The sequence below is a fragment of the Ictidomys tridecemlineatus genome, chromosome 10 (genome assembly GCF_052094955.1).
Source record: "Ictidomys tridecemlineatus isolate mIctTri1 chromosome 10, mIctTri1.hap1, whole genome shotgun sequence".
NCBI classification, from domain to species: Eukaryota; Metazoa; Chordata; class Mammalia; order Rodentia; family Sciuridae; genus Ictidomys; species Ictidomys tridecemlineatus.
In genome coordinates this window covers 11,191,297-11,216,238 of record NC_135486.1, presented here as the reverse complement: position 1 = coordinate 11,216,238, position 24,942 = coordinate 11,191,297, and the positions used below count along the sequence as shown (strand labels likewise).

At 34.1% G+C, this 24,942-nt stretch overlaps 1 protein-coding gene across 8 annotated transcripts in view; it reads right to left on the bottom strand.

The window, feature by feature from the left end:
* The window catches only part of Rasal2 (RAS protein activator like 2), a 323,464-nt gene that overhangs the window by 54,329 nt on the left and 244,193 nt on the right, over nucleotides 1-24,942 (bottom strand). For all 8 annotated transcript variants that reach the window (XR_013426392.1, XM_021722624.3, XM_021722625.3 and 5 more), the window contains one exon: nucleotides 13,956-14,065. Coding sequence is in view for 7 of the 8 variants with exons in the window: in XM_021722624.3 (XP_021578299.1) it covers nucleotides 13,956-14,065 (110 nt within the window). In the remaining variant the exon portion in view is untranslated. The remainder of the gene's footprint in view (nucleotides 1-13,955; nucleotides 14,066-24,942) is intronic.

Sequence of the window (24,942 nt, the reverse complement as noted above, 5' to 3'; positions counted from 1 at the left end):
GTTACCTTTTCCACTGGATTCCTTGAGGTTCAGGAGCTAGGTCTTTGGCTCTCTATATTATTCTTCTTTTTTAATTTTATTTTTTAAGTTATTGATAGAACTTTATTTTTATTTATTTATATGTGGTGCTGAGAATCGAATGCAGTGCCTCACACATGCAAGGCAAGTGCTCCACCACTGAGCTACAACCCAGTCCCCTGGTTCTCTTCTTCTTTTTTTTTAAATATCTTTTTTAGTTCTCTCAGACCATTTGAGGAAGACAGACAAGAGACAATTCATGACCTGCTCTGTCCGCACTGAGACTGGAATACCTGCACTGCCCACACACAGTTGGGAACACTGCATCTGAGCAAAGAGGAACCACCGTGCTGGGGTTCCCTATCCACCAATGGGGTAGGGTGGTGGGGGTAGGGAGGATGGTTCCACCCAAACTGCCTCCATCTTGGGATATTGCAGCCACCTCTGTAGTCCTCCCTACATGGCAATCTCCACTGTGGAACAACGGACAGAGCCAGGAGGCTCCTGCCTGTGGTGGCACTACATGCCACAATGTGGCATCACCCAATAGGCCACCCAACAACATCACACAGTCCATCCTTCTAGCCTCATCTTTGAAAGCAGTTGCCTCTATCTTGGGACACCTCCACTGCCATTTTGGGTTACCTCTGCTGCCACCTCTGCCATTTTTAGTTGGGGCCGCTTCCATATTGGGACACTGACTGGGGCCCCATTCTAACACCTAAGTACCTATAGGTTTGATGCTACTGCTGCCACCAACTAGGGATGTGGTCACTTCCATCTAGGGACAATAATCAGAACCTTGAAGACTGTCACCAAGGTCCCTGTGGGCCTGGTTGCACCAGAAGTATCCCTTCTAGGTATGCTAACACACACCATCCTGTGGAAAGGTAACAGGGAGCCTTGCATGGGTTTGCCCCTTTTTTTTCTCCTGCTAACATCCAACTTCTTTTGATTCCCCTTTCACTCGTCCTATAATCTAATACCTCTATATTCTCAAAGCCTACCTCAAAAACATGACAACCTACCCCACCCTGTTCTCTCTCTGTACACCATTAGAAACTTTAAACCCTTATGCAAACCTACTGGCTATATGGTAGAAGATACCCGAACTCATCAATTTTCTGTTTATAGCGACAAAACTTAAATGTCTAAATAGAAGCTAATTGATTTATGGCTGCATGTTGGTTGCATTGGGTGATGTAAACATTGATCTCCCCATTAAAGGTGAGGTATTGGTAACCTGCAAGGACACTACAAGATTATAGAGTAGAAACTTCAACAACTCGGAGCTGTATTGCAAGAGAGGAAAATATGTAGACAACATGAAAAAACAAGGGAGGAAAGTGCCCCAAACAAATGAAGATAATATATAATTGTAGAATCTATTTTCAGCACAGTAGTTGAAATGACAGCGAAAGAGTTCAGAATGTACATAATTAAAATGATCAGTGAATTAAAGAATGACCTAAGAAAGCAAATACAGGCCAAAATTGATCACTCCAACAAAGAGATAAGAAAGCAAATACAGGCAGCAAAAGGTTACTTCAAGAAAGAGATAAAGATTCTGGAAAAACCAACCAACCAACCAACCAACAGAAATCCTTGAAAGAAGGAAACAATAAACAAATTAAAAACTCAATAGAAAACATCACCAACAGAGTAGGTCACTTGGAGGTCACAGACAATGAAGACAAACTACAAAATCTTGAAAATAAAGTTGACCTAACAGTGAAGATGACAAGAAACCATGAACAGAACATCCAAGAATTAGGGGATAACATCAAAAGACCAAATCTAAGATATATCGGGATACAGGAAGGCACAGAGATTCAAACCAGAGGAATGCATGATCTTTACAATGAAATAATATCAGAAAATTTCCCAAACATGAAGAAGGAATTGGAAAATCAAATATAAGAAGCCTACAGGACACCAAATGTACAAAATTACAATAGAACTACACCAAGGAATATATTAATGAAAATGCCTAGTATACAAAATAAGGATAGGCTTAAAGGCTGCAAGGGAGAGGAATCAGATTACACATAGGGGAGACCAATTGGATCTCAGCAGATTTTCCAACCCAGACCCTCAGAGCCAGGAGATCCTGGAACAACACACACAAAGCTCTGAAACAAAATGGATGCCAACTAAGAATCTTATATCCAGAAAAATTAAGCTTCAGATTTGATGACAAAATAAAAGCTTCCATGATAAACAAAGGTTAAAAGAATTTACAGAGAGAAAGCTTGCACTACAGAACATTCTTGGCAAAGTATTCCATGAGGAGGAAATGAAAAACAACAATGAAAATCTGCAAAGGGAGGATATATACTAAAGGAAAGGCCAATCAAAGGAGAAATCAAGTCAAGTTAAAAACCAAAAATAAGCCAAAATGAACGGGAATACAAAACATATCTCAATAATAACCCTGAATGTGAATGGCCTAAACTTATCAATTAAAAGACACAGACTGGCAGATTGGATTAAAAAGCAAGACCCAACAGTATGCTGCCTTCAAGAGACTCATCTCACAGGAAAATACATCCACAGATTGAAGGTGAAAGGATGGGAAAAAATGTATTACTCACATGGACTGTGTAAACAAGCAGGGATTTTCATTCTTATATCATATAAAATGGACTTCAAACCAAAGGTAATAAAAAGAGATAAAGAAGGTCATTTCATACTGCTTAAGGAAATCACACATCAACAAGACATAACAATTGTAAATATCGATGCTCCAAACAATGGGGCATCTATGTATAAAACAAACCCTTCTCAATTTCAAGAATCAAATTGACCACAACACAATAATACTGGGTGACTTTAACACAACTCTCTCACTACTGGATAGATCTTCCAAATAAAAACTAAACAAAGAAACTGTAGAACTCAAGAAAACAATAATTTAGACTTAACAGATATATATGGAAAATTCCATCCATCAGTGAGTAAATATGCTTTTTTTCTCAGCAGCACATGGATCCTTCTCCAAAATAGACCATATGTTATGCCACAAAGCAAGTCTTAGCAAATATAAAAAATTGAGATCCTACCTTGCATTCTATCTGACCATAATGGAATGAAATTAGAAATTAATGATAAAATAAAAATCAGAAGCTACTCCAACACCTGGAGACTAAATAATACACTACGGAATAATGCCTAGATAACAGAAGACATCAGGAGGAGATAAAAAAAATTCTTAGAGTTAAATAAGAACTCCTATACAACATATCAAAATCTCTGGGACACTATGAAGGCAGTGCTAAAAGGGAAGCTCATTGCATTAAGTGCATTCATTAAAAGAAGAAAAAGTAAATAAATAAATGACCTGACATTACATCTCAAAGCCATAGAAAAAGAAGAACAAGTCAACACCAAAAGTAGTAGAAGGGCTGGAGATGTAGCTCAGTGGCAGAGCACTTGCCTAGCATGATCCTCAGCATCACATAAAAATAAAATAAAGGTATTGTGTCCATCTACAACTAAAAAATAAATGTTAAAAAGTAGTAGAAGACAGGAAATAATTAAAATCAATGAAATTGAAACAACAGAAACAATTTAAAAAATTGACAAAACAAAAAGCTTGTTCTTTGAAAAAAAAACTGACAAACTAGCCACTCCAATGAAAAGGAGAGAGAAAAAGCAAATTACTAAAATTTGTGATGAAAAAAGAAATATCACAACAGACAATATTGAAATACAGAAGACAATTAGAAACTATTTTGAAAATTTATACTCCAGTAAAATAGAAAACCTTGAAGACATATGAGGCATATGATCTACCCAAACTGAACCAGGAGGACATGCACAATTTAAACAGATCAATTTCAAGCAAAGAAACAGAAGATGCCATCAAAAGCCTACCAACCAAGAAAAGTCTGGGTCCAGACGGATTCTCAGCCAAGTTCTACAAGACCTGCAAAGAAGAATTAAAACCAATACTCCTCAAATTATTCCATGAAATAGAAAAGAAGGGAACCCTTCCAAACTCTATGAGGCTAGTATCATCCTGATACCAAAACCAGCCAGAGATACATCAAAGAAAGAAAATTTCAGACCAATATCCCTGATGAATATAGATGCAAAAATTGTCAACACAATTTTGGCAAATCGCATATAAAAACATAAAAAAAAGTGCACCATGATCAAGTGGGGTTCATTCCAGGGATTCATGGTTGTGTCAACATATAGAAATCAATAAATGTAATTCATTACACCAATAGACTTAAAGATAAGAACCATATGATTACATCAATCGACATAGAGAAAGCATTTCACAAAACACAACACCCTTTCATGTTCAAAACACTAAAAAAAACTAGGGATAGTAGAAACATACCTCAATATTGTAGAAGCTATCTATGCTAAACCCAAGACCAACATCATTCTAAACGGAGAAAAATTGGAAGCCTTCCCTCTAAAATCTGGAACAAGACAGGGATGCCCTCTTTCACTACTTGTATTCTACATAGTTCTTTCTTTTTTAAAAAATATTTATTTCTTAGGTGTAGATGGACTCAACACAATGCCTTTATTTTTATGTGGTGCTGAGGATCGAACCTGGGTCATGCCGGTGCTAGGCAAGCACTCTACCGCTGAGCCACAATCCCAGCCCCTTCTACATAGTTCTTGAAACTCCAGCTAGAGTGACTAGAAGAAGGAAATTAAAGGGATATAAATAGGAAAAGAACTCAAATCATCATTATTTGCTAACAACAGGATTCTATACTTAAAGAATCCAAAAAATTCAATTGGAAAACTTCCAGAATTAATAAATGAATTCAGCAAAGTAGCAGGATACAAAATCAATACCCATAAATCAAATGTATTTCTATACATCAGTGATGAATCCTCTGAAAGAGAAATTAGGAAAACTACCCCATTCACAATAGCCTCAAAAAATAAAAAATACTTGGGAGTCGGCTTAACAAAAGAGGTGAAGGACCTGTATAATGAAAACTACAGACAATAATGAAAGAAGTTGAAGAAGATCTTAGAAGATGGAAAGATCTCCCATGCTCTTGGATAGGCAGAATTAATATTGTTGAAATGGCCATACTACCCAATACGCTATACAGATTCAATGTGATTCCAATTAAAATCCCAATGTCATTCCTTGTAGAAACAGAAAAAGCAATTATGAAATTCATTTGGAAAACTAAGAGACCAAGAATAGCCAAAGCAATCCTTAGCAAGAAGAGTAAGGCAGGAGGCACCAGGATCTTAAATCATACTACAAAGCTAGAGTAACAAAAATGGCATGGTACTGGCACCAAAACAGGCATATAGACCAATGGTACAGAATAGAAGACACAGAGACAAACCCACATGAATACAGTTACCTCATATTAGATAAAGGTGTCAAAAACATACATTGGAGAACAGCCTCTTCAACAGCTAGGAAAACTGGAAATCCATATGCAGCAAAATAAAACTAAACCCATGTCTCTCACCATGCACAAAACTCAACTTAAAGTGGATCAAGGACCTAGGAATTAGACCAGAGACCCTATGCCTAACAGGAGAAAAAGTAGGCCCAAATCTCTATTATATAGGATTAGGTCCCTACTTCCTTAATAAGATTTCTATGTGCAAGATTAAAATCAAGAATCAATAAATGGGATGGATTCAAACTAAAAAGATTCTTCTCAGTAAAAGAAGTAATCAATGAAGTGAAGAGAGAGCCAACAATTTGGGAGCAAATTTTTGCCACACACACATCAGAGCACTAATCTCCAGGATACATAAAGAACTCAAAAAATTTAACACCAAACCAAAACCAAAACTAAAACCAAAACCAAAACAACAACAACAAAAATAAGTCAATCAATAAATGGGCTAACGGGCTGAACAGACACTTCTCAGAAGAAGATATACAATCCATCCTCAAATATATGGAAAAATGTTCAACATATCCAGTAATTAGAGAAAGGCAAATCAAAACCATTCTAAAATTTTATCTCACTCCAGTCAGAATGGCAGTTATCAAGAATATAAGCAATAAGTGTCGGCAAGGATATGGGGGAAAAGGCACACTCATACATTGCTGGTGGGACTATAAATTGGTGCAACCAATCTGGAAAGAAGTACAGAGATTACTTAGAAAAATTGTGATAGACATTATTATCCAAAGTACACATACGACGACCCGAATTGGTGTCAACATACTTTATATACAACCAGAGATATTAAAAAATTGTGCTGTATATGTGTAATAAGAATTGTAATGCATTCTGTCATTTTTTTTTAAAATCAATTAAAAAAAAAAAGAAAAATTGAAATGGAACAACCATTTGACCCAGCTATCCCACTGCTCGGTCTATACCCAAAGGATTTAAAAACAGCATACTACAGTGATGCAGCCATTTCAATGTTTATAGCAGCACAATTTACAATTGCTAAACTGTGGAAACAAACTAGATGCTCTTCAACAGATGAACTGTTGTACATATACACAATGGAATATTATTCAGCATTAAAAAAGATTAAAATTATGGCATTTGTAGGTAAATGGATGGAGTTGGAGAACATCATGCTAAGTGAAATAAAACAATCCCCCCAAACCAAGGGCCAAATGTAATCCATAATGGGGAGCGGGGAGAATGACATGGGATGAGTGGAGAACTTTAGATAATGCAAAGAGGAGCAGGGAATGGGTCAAGGGGGTAGAAAAGACATTGGAATGAGATGGACATCATTACTCTAGGTACATGTATGATTGCACAAATGGTGTGACTCTACTTCATGTACAACCAGAGAAGCAAAAAATTCTGCTCCATTTGTGTACAATGAACCAAAGAGCTTTCTACTGTCATGTATAACTGATTAGAACTAATAAAAAAGAGAATTTAAAAAATATTTTTTAGTTGTTGATGGATCTTATTTCATTTACTTATTTATATGTGGTGCTGAGAATTGAACCTAGTGTCTTATACATGCTAGGCAAGTGCTCTACCACTGAGCCATAACCCCAGTCCCCTATATTCTTTTGTAGTACATGGAACCTAACACATCTATATTAGATGTGTAGAAGTACATACAGAAATTTGTTTTTTAAAATATTATTTGGTAAAAGTTCACTTCTAGTTACTAAGAATCTATACCAAGAATGCAGCTATTAAAAAGATGTAGAGTTACATGTACTATACCCTGACAAAGAAAATATTGAGTTTATAGATATTAAAAATTCTCAGGAAAAAAAACACTGGTAATAATTTCCATCAAGGTCTCATAATAAGATTTTATAACTTGTGGATCATTGGCAAGACATATCTGGAGCTATTAAGGACTTTTTAATGATCAAGAATGAACATTAAAATATCCTATGGTATTTTGCATAGCTTATCCTGTGCAGTAAACATGATTGTAGAGCTGAAAAATTCCTATCACTTACTGAACTCATAGCTGAAGAAGAGAAAAGGAAACTGCAGAAAAAGAAAAAGGAAAACCCCAAGAAAATTCACAGAAATTTCTGCAGATTTCAATAAGTTCCTTAAAAATTTGAAAACATGCACTCCAATGCTGTTTTCTGCTTACAAGCAGATATATGATTAAAGCAAACCAAGTAAGCCACCATGGATATATTTCTGAAAACACTGACACCTTTCTCAAGAACCTTTAGGTCCTTCACGAGGTAATTCAGAAGAAGGTATTGCTATCAGAACAGATGATGATTCCGTAGTGTTACTGCCCCGAAGACTTTCCAGTGGGACAAGATGTGGAGATGGAAGTGAGTGATACTGATTCTGGCCCTATGTAGACCTAGGCTAATGTGTGTGTTTGTTCTTAGTTTTTAGCAAAAAAGTTTTAAAAAGTAGAAGAAATAAAATACTTTAAAAACAGAAAAAAACTTACAGAATAAGTATATAAAGAACAAAAATATTTTTGTAAAGCTGTATGCTTGTGTTTTAAGTCTTATTACAGAAAAAATGTAAATGTTTATAAGGTAAAAGAATTATAGTAAACTAAGGTTAATTTATTATCAAAGAAAGAAAAATACTTTTATGAATTTAGAGTAGCCTAAGTATACAGTGTTTATAAAGCCTATAGCTAAGTATAGCACTCTCCTGGGCCTTTACATTCAATCACTCCTAACTTGTTGACTCACCCAGAGTAACTTCTAGTCTTGTAAGCTTCATTCATGGCTAAGTGCCCTATACAGATATACCATTCATCTTTTATACTGTGTTTTTTTCTGTACCACTTCTATGTCTAGATATGTTTAGATACAGAAATACCATAGTGTTATATGTGCCTATAGTATTTGATATAGTAACATGCTATACAGGTTGGCAGTCTAGGCTATACCACATAACCTAGTTGTTTAGTAGGTTCTACCATTAAGTTTTGTATAAGAATGCCATGACATTCACACAGTCATGAAACTGCCTAATGATGCAGTTCTCAGAATGTATGACTATGTATTACTGAGACATTTTTTCCAATACAACAAAGATGTACGTATTTTATTTGTACAAATTAAAAACTGAAGGAAAGGGCAGCTCTACTAGATTTAACTTAGAGTATTCACATGTTAGATATAAGAACAGAACTGTCTATGTACTTATATTTAGACACTATACACTGTTTTGAAAGGAATGGTCTGACTTCAGCAAGAAAATGAAGTCTTTGGAAAATCTTTGGTTATGCCTATAAGGGTACTAATACAAAGAGCTTAGCTAAAAAAAAAAAATAAATAGCTTAGTTAAAAAATTGATAAAAATAATAGATAAACCTTAGTTCTGTTTATATCTTTAGAGACCCGAAGGTGAGAGAGTCTATTAAAAATACATACGTGTATTGGGCTGGGGTTGAGGCTCAGAGGTAAACGCTTGCCTAACATGTGTCAGGTACTGGGTTTGATCCTCAGCACCACACGGAAATAAAATAAAGATATTGTGGCCACATATAACTAAAAAATAAATATTTTTTAAAAATACATACATGTATATGTATATATACGTGCACAAACAGTGCATTCCAACTTTTAGTTCATCCCAATACAAAATAAAAATAAAGTTTTGAAAAAATTTTTACAGGAAATCTTTATAATTCAAATAGATTTGGAAAATAAAGAGGGTTATCTAATGTTTGAAATTCATCAGCACCTACTTATTTTGCTGTATTTGAGATAGAATGATACTGCTATTGATTGAAATAACAGTATGGAAGTCACATATAATGAATTTAGGTCACACTAAAAGGCTAAAAATGCAGGAACTATATATATAAAACAGCAATATAAGTCTCTAGGAGAATATAATCTCTTGGTAATACAAGCCAACAATTCCTATGGATTACTTAAAGTAAAATGGAATAGAAGTTAGAACTCTGTTTGAAATTAAGAAGGTAATATCTAGTACAAGGTTGAAAAATAAAATATACTTATTAAAAAAAAAAACCTTCTTGTCTCCCAAGTTTGCATATGATGCTGCAGAGTATAAGAAACTGGCTATTGAATTGGGAGTGTTTTAATTGCTGTACAATATCCTTATTCTTAAAAATATATAGTGTGAAAAATTGTCATTCTATCTTATTGGACTTATTTAAAAAATGCTCTGAGTTCCTGAAATGATGAAAATTATGGAGTTATTGGCGTGAACATATTTATATACAAAGATATGAAAAATTATGCTTTATACATGTAATAAGAATTGTAATGCATTCTGCTGTCATGTATTTAAAAAATAAAATCAATAAAAAAGAATAAACAATACAGAAATATTTTTTAAAAAGGAAACTAAGGAAAAAAAAACCCAGAAAACCATTTTTTTATGATTACCTCAAAACTAAGATGTATAAACAAGTGAAAATGGAGACAAACATATCCAAACATATGGAATGTAGCAAAAACAGTACCTAGAGGAAAAGTTTACAGCAATCAATGCCCATATCAAAAAGACATATCTCAAGTAAATAACTTATTGCTGCATCTTAAGGAACTAGAAAAACAAGAGCAAACCAAAATTAGTAGAAATAAGTTAGAGAAGAAATAGATAAAATGGAGACTCCCCAAAACAAAATCAGCCAACGAAAAAAACACCAAACAATACAAAAGATCAATAAAACAGGGTTGATTCAGAAAACAATCAGACTAAGAAAAAGTGAGAGGAGACTCGAATAATTAGAGGGGAGATACCATAATAGGTATCACAGAAATATAAATATCATTAGAGATTAGTATGAACAACTGTATGCCAACAAGTATGATACTCTAGAAGAAATGAACAATTTTCAAGACACATACACCTTACCAAGATTGAGCCATGAATAAAAAATCTGAATAGAGCAATAATAAGTATATAGCCAGATCAAATTAGTAATAAAAAGCCTTTCATTGAAGAAAGTCCAGGGTCAGATGGTTTCACTGCTGAATTCTATCAAATATTTAAAAAACTAATACCAATTCTCCTTAAGTTATTCCAAAAAAGAGAAGAGAAAGGAAGGTATTCTTCCAAACACAATCTACAAGACCAGTATTATCCTGATACCCAAACTGGAAAAGAACATGACAACAAAAACTACAGACTGATGAACAAACATATAAACATCCTTAACAACACGTTAACAAGATTAACATGATAAAGTGGGATTCATCCTAGTGGTACAAGGATGGTTCAATATTACACAAATCAATAAACATGATACACCATATCAACAGAATGAAGGACAAAACCCATATGGTCATCTCGGTGGATACAGAAAAGGCATTTGACAAAATCAACATTGCTTCATGATAAAAACGCTGAAAAATTAGGTATAAAGGGAATGTATGTCGATGTAATAAAGGCCATTATAGTTGAGTCAATAGCTAACATATTGAATGGGGAAAAGCAGAAAGCTTTCTCTCCAAGGTCTGACAATTTTACCATTTCTGTTCAACATAATTCTGGAAGTTCTAGCCAGAACAATCAAACAAGAGGAAGAAGTAAAGGGCATCCAAACTGGAAAAGCAGTCAAATTGCACTGTTTGAAGATGACCTTACATACTCTCTGTATGTGTAATCTATGTGCGTATGTGTGTGTATAATATATATGTAATATATTAAATCCAATTTTATAAATTATATATATGATCTATTAGAACTAATAAATGAATTTGGCAAAGTTGCAGGGTACAAAATTAACACGCAAAACCCACTAGTGTTGCTATATGTCAACAGTAAAATCTGAAAGAGAAATCAAGAAAGCAATCCCATTTACAATGGCTATGAAAAACAATACAGAATTTCCTCAAAAAATGGAAAATAGAATTAGTATCTGATCTAGCAATCCCACTGCTGGGTATATATCCAAGGAAAATGAAGTCAGTACGTTGAAGAGACATTTGCACTACCATGGGCACTGCAGCACTATGCAAAATAGCCAAGAAATAAAAACCAAGTAAGTGTTCACTGACTGGTGAAGGGATAAAGAAAATATGGTAGACAATGGAATACCATTCAGCCACAGAAAGAATGAATTCTGTCATTTGCAATAACATGAATGGAAGTAGAGATCATTATGTTAAGTGAAGTAAACCAGGGACAGAAACACCAGTACTGTATGCTTTCACTCATATGTGGAATCTAAAGATGTCAATCTCATAAGAGTAGAATGACAGAGAGGCTAGAGGGTGCGAGGAAGGGAGGGAGGGGGAGAAATTGACAAATGGGCACTAAGTTATAGTTGGACAGGAGTGAGAAGCTTGGTATGCTATGGAATAATAGGGTGATTACAGATAACAGGAATGTACTGTATATTTCAACAAGGCAGAAGGAAGGATTTTGAATGTTTTCACCATAAAGAAATGTTCAACGTTTGAAGAGATAAATGTTTATCTTGATTTAAATATTATACAAGGTATACAAGTATTGACACATCACATGGTACTCTATTAATAAATAAAATTAATGTTTCCATCAGTTAAATTAAATTTAGAAAATTAAATTTAATAATTTATACACCAAGAGGTATAAGAGATAATATGAAAATTACATGCCAATTGGACAGGCTTGTAAATTTCCATGAGCACTTTTAATGTGGTTAAGAGAAAAGAGCTTTTATGAGATCAACATTTTTAGATCTCACATATGACCAAGATCATGCAGCACTTGTCTGTGCCTGGCTTACTTCCCTTAACATAACGATCTCCACTTCCAGCCATGTTGTGGCATGAAGCAGTAGTCTCATCATTAGCTTGGTATGGGGGACAATTCTTTCATCTATAAAACAAGGACAATAATTCTCTGCCTGCCAAACCTATAATTTTTATTTCTTTTTGTTAAGAAAGTGATTGAAAATAATGTCACTTACTAAAACAACAACATCAAAAAATCCAAAACCCAAAACCTCAAATATAAATAAGAACATCAAATATGAGAGGCAGACTTGAGTTCAAATCCAGGCTCCACTACTTACTAGCTGTGTGACACTGGGCAAGTTTCTCAATCTCTTTTCGCCTCAGTTCCTCATCTTTAAAATGAGGATAATAATAGTATCTAGGGCTGTATTATATGAGACTACATTTGAAATGCCTGGCACATAGTAAGCACTCAATAAAAACTGGTGCTGGCAATGATGTACTGATGCAACACTCTGAAATTATCAACATTACAGAGGCACAAAATATTAAAAATGTATCATGCATGTTCAATGATTTTAGAGGAATGTTATCCTTCATAAACTATATACATTTTAAGTTTACCTAAGCTAGTATAGTCCTTATTGAAATCCATGTCTTCCAGATGTGACTATAAACCAACAATGCCAATTCCATATGCCATATAGATAGAATAACAAAGTATGAAGAAGATGAACTATGAAGCCAAATTGCCCAAATTCAAATATCATTTTTATTATTTACTAGCTATATGATCTTGGGTAAGAATCTCGGTGCCTCAGATTCTTCATCTATAAAACAGGGATAATAACGTCATTATCATATGGATTTATTATGGAGATTAAATAAATAAGATCATAAGCATAAAACACCCTGTAGAGTTGTCATAGTTTAGATCTGGAATGTTCCCCACAGACTCATGTGTTGAAGCCTCACTGGTTCCAGCTAGTGGTACTACTGGAAGGTGGTGGAAACTTCAGGAGGTGAGGCCTGGTTGGAAGTTAGAAGGGTGTATCTTGTCCCAGGCCCCTTCCTCTCCTCTCTCTTTCTCTCTGGATTTTGAATGCTATGAGGCAAGCAGCTTTGCTCTGGCATACCCCCCCCTCACCATGATATTCTGTTTCACCATAGGCTCAGGATCAACGGAGCCAAATAACTATGGACTGGAACTTCTGAAACCATGAGCCAAAATAAATCTTTCTTCTTTAAGTTGATTTTATCAAGTATTTTGTCACAGCAATAGAAAGTTAACATATACAATGCTCAAAAATTATTAACCATCATCATCATCATTACCTCTTAGAGTCATTCTAGCAAAAAAAAAAAAAAAGAAAGATTAACCCCTAACCACTAGAATTTCACTCTTATCAAAGAAGCATAATTGATTCCTTAATTGGTTCTTAAACTGGATTGGCATTTGAGACAACATAATGTACCCTGCTCAATATGAACAAGGTAAAAAAAAAATAAATTTCATATTGATCTGTTAAGGTCTGTAAACAAGTCTGGGTGGCGCCTGGCATTTTGCCAGAGGGAGTGGTTAGTGAAGTAACCCCAGGGAGCCATTAAGTGTGGAGATTCCTTATTGGTTGACTGCTGTATGGAATGTATAAATACCTCTGTTGTCCTATAATAAATGGCTCCCACTCCTGCTGTATCAATGTATACAAGTTGTTCATCACCCCCCCCCCCCCGTTATTTTGCTGCAGCCAAACTGCGGCATTGATCTTTCTAAAATTATTACTGAAAAGTTAGAAAAGGCCAAGATGAATTATCAAAATCCATTTTGACACTGCTTTCTGTTTTAAGCTAGCTGACTTCTTACCTGTCATCTGTATTACGCAGAGATGGGAGCCGAAAACTTGTGTTTCTGTCAAGCTTTGACTGGCTTTTGGTCCTCTTGATGGAGCCTTTCAGGCGCTTGCTGAAGAATCCCTAGAATGAAAAGGCAGATGGTGATGGGAGAGAGAATCAACAGGGAATATTACCTTCTGCACTAAATTTGCAAAAGGTGTTCAGATTTTTATAATGTAGACTTAAAACAGAATCCAGATTTCAATTTCTTTTATATGTAATAGTTGCTTGAAACCACTTGGTAATGTGATAAGATCATTTTATTTTCTGTGATAATTAAAGTTTTTGATGGCACTGAGTTCTTATTTCTAGTTTATACTAGTTATATAAAAAATTTCTAACTTTATTAATAGATTTTTAAAAACACAACAATAAAACATTGACAAAAGTAGTCTTTTCTATGAAGATAGTATCAGCAATTTCAAAAGAAATGACACAAAGTGATTTCCTAAATTAAGAGCAAATAATTAAAGAGAACAGAATGTGAAAAGGACCTGAAATGAGAAGGTACTTGCAGGAACTGACAGTGACACTGAGAAAAGAAACTTGACCTTAAGACTTCAAAAAAAGAATTAACTAAGTAGTACAAGGTGTAGTCTCAACAGGAATGGTGTGACTCTACTTTATGTACAACCAGAGAAATGGAAAATTGTGCTCCATATGAATTGAAATGCATCTGTTGTCATGCATAACAAATTAGAACAAATAAATAAATGAATTAAAAAGAAGAATGTTAAAATTAGGTCTATATCACTTTGGATATGGTGTTTGTAAAGTTAACATTTAAATGAAGATAACTGTACTAGCTTTTAAAACTTCATATCACTTCTAGTTTCATTTCAACGAACCCAAACCAAAATCAAAACAAAACAAACAAAAAAATAAAAAAAAACTTGTGACCACACCTAACATCTATGGGGAAGGGATTTGTAGAAACCCAGAAAGAGAACTAGAAATATTTGGTAAACAGTAGCACAGACTACCATGGTGTTTTATCAAGTTACATATTTTTTAAACACTTAGGCATTACTCCATTCATTAGAGAAAAATGGAAACAAACTTATTTGAATTACAACTATTTATTTATTTATTATTTTTTGTTAAAAGATTTAATTTTAGAAGTCTTTATAGGAAGAAGTTAGTAAATTTAAAAATTTCTGTGCAAATATTTGTGTAATTTTTATAGTTTGCTGTTAGGCATTTCAACAGGCATGTGTTAGGGATGGATATCAATGCCACAGGAGGCATTTGCTCCATGTACCTTTGCAGTTTTGTACATGAATTAGAGCTATTTAGATGAGTGAAGAAAAAAACGTGTCAATATTTTATTGATCTTGATGCTGAAAGAGTTAAGTACAGACTGAGGATGTAGCTCAGTAGCATAACATGCATAAAGTCTTGGCCTGGCCTTTCCTCTTCCAAGTGTAAAATCTAGAAAATATCACATAGGCATAGTTCTCTATACTATCATTTTGTTCCAGCTTATACATACATAGAGAGATTAGAAGAAAGAGAAAACAGGGAGAGTTACTGTCATTAGTTCTCCAGGGCACAGGCTTTATTTTCTGTAACTCAATTAGAATGAATCACCATATTGTCCATAAATGTAGTCAGCAAATTAGAGTTAAGATTATAGAATTCTAGGAGGATTATAGGGTTGTTTAAAAAAATCACTGCCCTAAGTTGAGAGGGCCTTGACAATAAGCACACACTTGTGCACTTGTGCATATGCACAGGGTAAAGCAGCCGACTGAATGTGTCCTAGTCAATGTTCACCCATGCAATACTTTAACTTTATTTAGGCTTTTATTTGATCTTATTTCATATTTTAATGTACTTATTTAATAAAATTCATTTTATATCTCTGTGGTATAGAATTGTAGTAGAAGTCTCAAGGAAATCAAAGATAAAACAAACACATAATCTGCCTTAGAGGAACTTGTAATTTAACGTAGGATTTAGATACTACATAAAATTATATACATAAACTTATTGTTAGGACATAGCTGAGGAAAGAACCCCTGAGCACAAGCATATAACAATAAGAAAACTTTAAAACTGAAAAACAAATAGAACTAGACTGAAATCATCAAAACAGATTATCCAAGGACTGTGGGACAACCGTAAAAGGTATAACCTATTCATAATGGGAATACCAGGAGAGGTGAAAAAGTAACAGAATTATCTGAAACAATGACTAGTATTTTCCCAACTTAACGTCAGAACCAAACCACAGATCCACAGAACACCAAGCTCCATAAATAACAAAAATAACAACAGCAACAAAACAACAACAATAAAAACATTGCCCCAAACCACATATTTCAAACTATAGAAAATTAAAGATAAAGAAAAAATTCTGAAAGAAGCCAGAGGGGGAAAACCACCTTGTATACAGAAGAATAAAAACTTACATCTGATTTCTCAGAAACCATGGAAGCAAGAGAAAAATGAAGTAAAATATTTCAAGTATTGAGAAGAAACAAACAAAAACCCATGTCACCCTACAATTCTCCAACCTGTAAAATCACCCTTCAAAAGTGAAGTAGACACTTTCTCAAACAAATATTGAAAAAATTTGTTGTTGGTAGACCTGCCTGACAAGAAATGTTAAAAGAAGTTCCTTAAAGAGATACAAAATAATATAGGTCAGAAACTTGGAGCTGAATGAATTAAAAAAAAAAAAAAGAACACTGAAGAAGAAATAAGTGAAGGTAAAATACAAACATTTGTTTAAAATAATAATAGCAATAATGTATTTGATTATGCATACATAAGCAAAATTAACCACAGCAATAATATAAAGGATAGGAAGGAAAAATTAGAATTATTTTGCTATTATAAAATATTTACACTATATGTGAAGAAGTACAGTGTTACTGAGAGTGAACTTGGATTAGTTGTAAATATATACAGCACACTCCAGGTCAACCACTAAAAAAAGTAAAAGGAATTATAAATGATATAATAAGGGGAAAAAAGGAAATGAAATGTCCAATTGAAACCATGAAAAGCAGAAAAAAAAATGGAAGGAAAAAATAATACAGAACAGGGCAACAAAACAAAATAGTAACAAATAAGGTAGATAGTAATCTAACTATATAAAAAATTGCTCTGAATGTTAACTGTCTAGATGTTCCAATTAAAAGGTATTGGCACAGTGGATCAAAAAGTAAGACCCAACCATATGCTGTCTTTAAGAAGTTCACATTGAATGTAGACACATATAGTTAAAAAGTAAATGAATGGCAAAGATTAACCCATGCCAACACCAGTCAAAATAAAATAATAATAGCTATTAATTTTAGACAGAGCTTGTGTCAGAGCAAGAAAAGTTACCAAGTATCAAGAAGAGTATTACATAATGATAAAAATGTTAATTTTTCAAAAAAGACCTAATGATCTTTAGTGTGTCTGTGCCTAAACACAGAGCATCAAGGAACATGACACAAAAACTGAGAGTTATTAGGAGAAACAGATGAATGTACTATTGTAGTTAAAGACTTTGAAGTCCTTAGCCCACTATCAGCTATCCTCTTGTTCTTTTTTCCTTCTCTATTTAACTGGACTTCCTGGCCAATTATCTAAAATATTCAATTATCAATATCCTCCATTTTCTTAATTATCAGCTATCCAAAATCAAAACTGGCTCAATGTTTACATTCATCTTTCTGGTCCCATGATCAAGCTATTTAGAAAGATCACATAGCTATGTAGACTGATATCACTAAATATCCTCTGTCTCTAAGCTCTTTTTCTAATGTACCTCTATCATGGAAGAACCATGCATTGAGCCTTCTGGCAACATAATCCTGTTCTGAGAAAGCTCAGTGTATGCACCATGCTTAATTGCCCACTGCTCGCTTCTGAGAATTCCTTATGTACAGGTCACTATACTTTATACCATGCAGTTCTTCTGCCTTGGCTACATCTGACTGGACCAGAATGGATAAATGACCTTGGTGAGAATTCTATGTACAGGACATGGTATCTGGTAATTACTTTGTATTCTAGCTTGATCTCTGTCTATTCCTTGCTTCATCCTTTATACTCTAATAACTCTGAAAGCCTATAATTCTCCATATTCACAATGCATCTCTGCTACTTCTCATATTCCCTCCTTTCTCCCAGATAGTCACACTGGCTCAGTTATCCCTAGTTCTAAGACACTGGGCAAGTCACAACTTCCAAATTTCAGATTCTCACCTGCAAAAGGAAGATTTTAAAATCAAGAATAAATTAATAAATTAATAAAATTAAGAATAACATAACTGAATACAAAAGTGTTATTTTATTTTATTTTTTTGGTGATGGGGACCAATCCCAGGTCTTCACAATGCTATGAAAGTGTTTTTAAAATAAAGGAAAATGAGTACCTGTAAACATTAATTGAACATGAATCTAGGGTGGAAGACCAGTGAATAGGTAGGTAGAATCACAATTTTCTCACTGGAAACCATTGTACCAAATGAAGTGAAGGAAACTAGAAATAAATTCCATAGTAGCAGAGATTTATGACTGCTACATTCAGTGACATATACCCCAGTGTCTACAGGGATACTTTGTACATTATAAGTGCTCAGTAAACATTTGTTGACTGAGTTTACTGAAGGCTTTCTCTGTATCAGAACTGTGCTTTCCAATATGGACTATCATTTAATTCATGCAGCAACTCCATGAAATAACTTGTTTAAGTCAGTAGATACCAAATTAAGATTTAAATTTAGCATATGCTAATATTTAAAATGTTTCATTCATTTGTACATTTATTGAACATCTATTATTTGTCAGATACTTGACATATTTCACACATATTGGTGAAAAAACAAACAAACAAACAAAACCAAAACCCTAGCCTTCAGTAAGCTTACATACTAGTGGGAGGAAACATGGCTATGTTTTATATACTGCAGCACTTGTCTTTATTATGTTATGTGGAACATCACCAATATGTGTTGAACATAACATAATAAAGACAAGTGCTGCAGTATATAAAACATAGCCATGTAATGGGGTGGTGATATTAAATGGTTAGGTATGGCTTAGAGGAAGATACATCTGAGTAAAGATCGAAGAAGGTGAGTCAGCTTAATGATATTAAAGGGGAAAAACATTCCAGGCAATGGAGACAGGTTGGGCAAAGGCTTTAAGGGAAAAGCATAAATGTTCAAGGAAGAGCCAAGAAATCAGTGAGGTACAGAAAGCAACAGGAGGGTAGTGGGAAATAAGGGCAGAGAGGTAGAAGGATGGTGGTAGTGGTAGTGTTAGCTGTGGGGGTGAGTGGTGGACAGTGGATCCTATAGACTGCTGTATGAACCTCACCTTTTTCTCTGAGTGTGAGAGGAAGCTATGTCCAAGGAAATTAACAAGAGATAATTTAAAGTGCACATACGTGCACATGCACACACACATTTAAGTTTCTGAAAGAGTTTTAGCTATGAAAATGAAAATGTGTGCTGATTAACTTAACAAGGTTGTGCAATATATGAATAGTTAATTTTCTTTATAAATAGTATAATACATTTCAACAAAATACAAAGAAAGTTTATTTGTGACTTTACTGAGGTCACACTGATGCCAAATGGCAGAACAGAACTTTGAGACAAAGCAGTCTGACTCTTGAACCCTTTGCTATTTAACCACTATGCTCTACTAATTATCCACATTCTAAATCCTCTTTAAATATTCTGAGCATTATAACTTGTTTCCCCTATATGTACTTAATCAAATTTCTACACAAATTTTATAGAACTACATATCACAAAGAGCCAGGAATGTATTAGAGATCAAAATATTAGAAAAACAAACAAGCAAAACAAAAAAATACAGAACTACCAGTGTGACATTTGATTGATCCATAAGAATTTGTCCCTGTATAAATATGTTCTATCTACATAAACTAAGGTGACAGACTACTGAGATCACTTTTATACATAACTGAATCTATTGTCACTGAGTATAAAAGAAAAAATAATTCTCAAGTATAAGATTTAAAAATATATGGATGCCAAAAGGAAAATATTTTTTTCTTTACACAGTTATGATAAGCATGTCTTATAAAGAAGTAAAGAGTGCAAATGATTCTTCTATAAATTTACCCCCTAAATCCAACAGCATAAATGGGAACAAAAAAGACTATAAATAAATTTATTTCATCCTCCTGATACCAACCTAATCTGAAAGCATTCTAATAAAACACTCAAAGCAACTCCTACCTTATTCAGTTCTCCTTTGAAATGCTGTTGCTACCCTCTACAATTCTTAAAAATAGCAGAAAGTTCATCATTTTAAAAAAACAACTCTGTTGTCAAAGCCATCAATACTACTAAAATGACTTACTTTAATTATTTGGTACTCAGTATTTCCTTCAAAATCAGGCTTAAAATTAGCAACTATCAGTGAAAGAAAAAGTCTCGTGTTGCCTTTCTTTGGAGCCTGGTAAATGTTAAAAACAATGATAACAAATACTGTTCACCATCTGTAATTTGGAGTAACCCCGGAAGACTGAACTTGGCTATCTGGGCATGATTCGTAACTGAAATAAAACTGCTGCTATGCAACCACTCTCAGAAGTCTCCGAGGTGGTAATGAGAGACACTGACTTGCTGATGTCCTGGCACTACTGCTGTTCCCTTAAGACAGGGAGAAGTGGAGACAGAGAAACATGTTGTCACCTTTCAAATGAAAACACAGGGATGTGCAACAAAATCCTGCTATAATTCTGCTGGAAACTTTTCACACAGTGACTCACAAGGGATTAAGGACAATATTACAGCAATTTTAAGTGATTAATTTTAATAGCAGTTCCTTAAAGTGTTATGATTCACACTAAGAAAATGCTACCTTGACAACTAGCAAGGACCCAGGTAAGAACTATTTCCATTTTTGCTTTTAGTTTAACTAGTAAATTAATCTACATTTTAAAACATTTTAATAGTACATTTTTATCATAGATTGTAATTACCTAAGAAGAAAGTTTTGGTCACATATAAATAACTTCCTTTCAAGTTCTTTTAGTATAACTTAAGAACTTGTTAGATGTTCAATAAATATTGAATATTGGCTACTACAGTTGCAAAAAATTAACAAGGAAAAAGGGAAAGAATATGTGTAATAAGAATTGTAATAAAAAAACAAGTACATGTATAAAGACATGAAATGGTGTGAACATACTTTATACAAAGATATGAAAAATTGTGCTCTATATGTGGAATAAGAATTGTAATACATTCCACTGTCATGTATTTAAAAAATAAAATCAATAAAAAAGGAAAATATTAAATTTCATTTTCCAGCCATCATACTTTTAGTTTATCTTCAGAACTAGAAGTCCAAAAAAGATGGAAAACTCTAGTGACAAGAATAACAACAAAGTAACAAACAGCTGAAAAGTGCTTTAGTTAACAGCTTCATTATGGGTAACTTTTCCACTAGAAGTTTCTTTTTTTGTTTTGTTTTGCTTTTGCAATTTAAGCATTTCTATCATAGATTACAATTTTCTTTCAGCTAGGAGCTAACAAATCTGAATCTTTGGGCCTATGGCACAGCGATCTATATATTTTTGTTTTTGTGGTACTGAGGATTGAACCCAGGACCTTGGGCACATGCTAGGCTAGTGCCCTACAACTGAGCTACATCCTAAGCCCAGTGATCTACATTTTCAACAAACATTTAGTGTGATGCTTTTTTTTATTAAGCAAAGCAAAATTTTTATCATGAAACCTTTAAAATACAAAGCACAGAAATTAATAAACACATATCCATTAATCAGATTGAACCTACATTAATATATTGATGTTTTTATATATTAAAATACAAAAACAAAATCTAAAATATTTTAATTCTTATATATCATAACATGTTAAAACATACATTGATATGTTAACATATGCTAGAGGGGCAAATGGGAAGTTATCCTACTATTACTAATAATTTTCTTTATTTTAGAGATTCATTTTCATTTGATAGAATGCACTTGAATGTCCAATTTCTTTCTTTTCTTTTGTGGTGCCGGGGATTGAACCCATGGCCTTGTGCATGTGAGGCAAGCATTCTACCAACTGAGCTATATCTCCAGCACCCCTAATTTCTTCTATTATCTTTCCATTAAATTATCTCAAGCCATTTACCTTCAACTTTTATAAGTTATGTTTTAAAACATATCTTCTTTTAAAACAGATTCTTTTGAAAGTTATATAAAATTTAATAAATTTACTAAAACAAAATTCATTATTTTTAGGTGTTCAGCTTGGTGAGTTTTGACAAATGTATGCCACCACAACTAAGATACCGAACATTTCTATCATTCCAAAATTTATGTTCCTTTGCATTTGATCCCTTCTCTCACCTTCAGCTCCTAAATTGACTTGTCCCTATTATCTTTTCCAGAATGTAATATGAATGAAATTATATAGTGCATAGTTGTCTTTTCACTTGGTATAATGCTTTAAAAATTTCATAGTTTGCATCTTTTTATTCCCACTACCCGGTGACACCAAAATTGTTTTATATATTGGCCAACTGATACACATTTGGTTTGCTTCCAGTGCTGGGTTAATTTTAGATTTATTTATATATTATCATCCTTAATATTCATACTCAGTGAACTTGAGTAAGATCAGCACAGTCTCTGCTAATCATATGAAAACAAACACTGCAGAAGTAAATATTTCAGCTACTGAATTTTTCCTCTTTCAATGCCAAATTTAGTTTAATACTAATCTAAAATTTAATTGGGATGTCACTAGTTTTTCCACTGTGTTCTGCTACTAGAATCAATTAACAAAAATATAACAGCTCACACAATACAAATTTATCATCTTACAGTTCTGTAGGTCAGAAGTCCACCTAGATTTCTCCTGGCTAAAGTCAAGGTGCCAGGAGGTCTGCATTACCTTCTAAGGCTCTAAAGGCGAATGTCTTTCTTGCCTTTTCCAGCTTCTTGAGGTCACTCACATTTCTTATTTTGTGGCCTTTCCTCTGTTTTCAAAGACAGCAGTGTTACATCTTTGTGTAGGGTTTTCAGCTTTTAAGGCCACATGATGTGGTCGGATTGGATCCAGCTGAATAATCTAGCATAACTCCACTCCCAAAGTCCTTACTCTTAATCACATTAGCAAAAACTGTTCTGCCATGTAAGATTACATATTCATAGGTTCTGGATGTTAGGATATAATTGGAGTGATACAATATATTCTGCTTTTTACATATACAATAGTTTCTTTTATTAATATTTGAGTAGGTATTTTGGTTATTGCCAATATTGTGAAAATTATAAACAGTGCTGCAATGGATAACTTTGTATGTACTTGAGTGTTTCCTATAACCTCATCAACTGATTGATTCTCATACTTTATGGTTTTTGTCAGCTTGAAAGGTAAAATATTTTTTTTTAAAGGGAAGGGGGTGAGAGAGGGGGAGGGAGGGAGAGAGAGGGAGAGAGAGAGAGGGGGAGAGAGAGGGGGGAGAGGGGGAGAGAGAGAAAAAGAGAGAGAGAGAGAGAGAGAGAGAGAGAGAGAGAGAGAGAGAGAGAGAGAGAGAGAATTTTAATATTTATTTTTTAGTTCTCAGCGGACACAACATCTTTGTTTTTTGTATGTGGTGCTGAGGATCGAACCCAGGCTGCACGCATGCGCGCTACTGCTTGAGCCACATCCCCATCCCCTTTTTTCTTTTTTTTGGTTTTAATCAAATGACAGTACAATGATCTTGACATATCATACACTTGAATCAAATGGGATATAATTTCTCATTTTTCTGAGTGTACAGGTGTACAGATTGCAGAATCACATTGGTCATTCAGTCACGTATATACATACAGCAATACTAGTGTCTATTTTATTCTGCTGTCCTTCCTATTCTCCCTTCCCCTTCCATCACTTCTCTCTACCCAATCTAATGTGACACACTTCTTTTTTTTCCCCCTTCATATCATCATACGTGTAATCTGTATAACAATGAGGGTCTCCTACCTTCTTCCATGCAATTCCCCTTCTACCTCCCTTTCCCGCCCACTTCTCTTCCCTATTTAGTAGTAATCTTCTCTTCATGCTCTTCCTCCCTATCCCATTTTGAGTCACTCCCCTTATATCAGAGAAGATATTCGGCCTTTGTTTTTTAGGGATTGGCTAACTTCACTTAGCATAATCTGCTCTAATGCCATCCATTTCCCTGCAAAAACCATAATCTTGTTATTTTTTAGTGCTGAGTAATATTCCATTGTGTATAAATGCTACATTTTTTTTATCTAGTCATCCATTGAAGGGTATCTAGGTTGGTTCCACAGTCTAGCTATTGTGAATTGTGCTGCTATAAACATTGATGTGGCTGTGTCCCTGTAGTATACTCTTTTTAGGTTTTTTTGGGTATAGTCTGAGAAGGGGAATAGCTAGGTCAAATGGTGGTTCCATTCCCAGCTTTCCAAGGAATCTCCATACTGCTTTCCAAATTGGCTGCACCAATTTGCAGTCCCACCAGCAATGTAAGATTGTACTTTTTCCCCACATCCTCGCCAACACTTATTGTTGTTTGACTTCATAAAGGTTGCCATTCTTACTGGAGTAAGATGGTATCTTAGAGTAGTTTTAATTTGCATTTCTCTGATTGCTAGAGATGATGAGCAAAAATTTTTCATGTATTTGTTGACTGATTGTATATGCTCTTCTGAGAAGTGTCTGTTCAGGTCCTTGGCCCATTAGTTGATTGGGTTATTTATTTTTTGTTTTTTAACTTTTTGAGTTCTTTGTATACTCTAGAGATTAGAGCTCTATCTGATATGTGAGGGGTAAAAATTTGTTCCCAGGATGTAGGTTCCCTATTTACCTCACATATTATTTCTCTTGCTGAGAAAAAACTTTTTAGTTTGAATTTGTCCCATTTGTTGATTCTTGGTTAATTCTTGGTAAAATATTATCTCTACATTATTTTTAAGTTTACATTATTCTAAATATAAATGAATT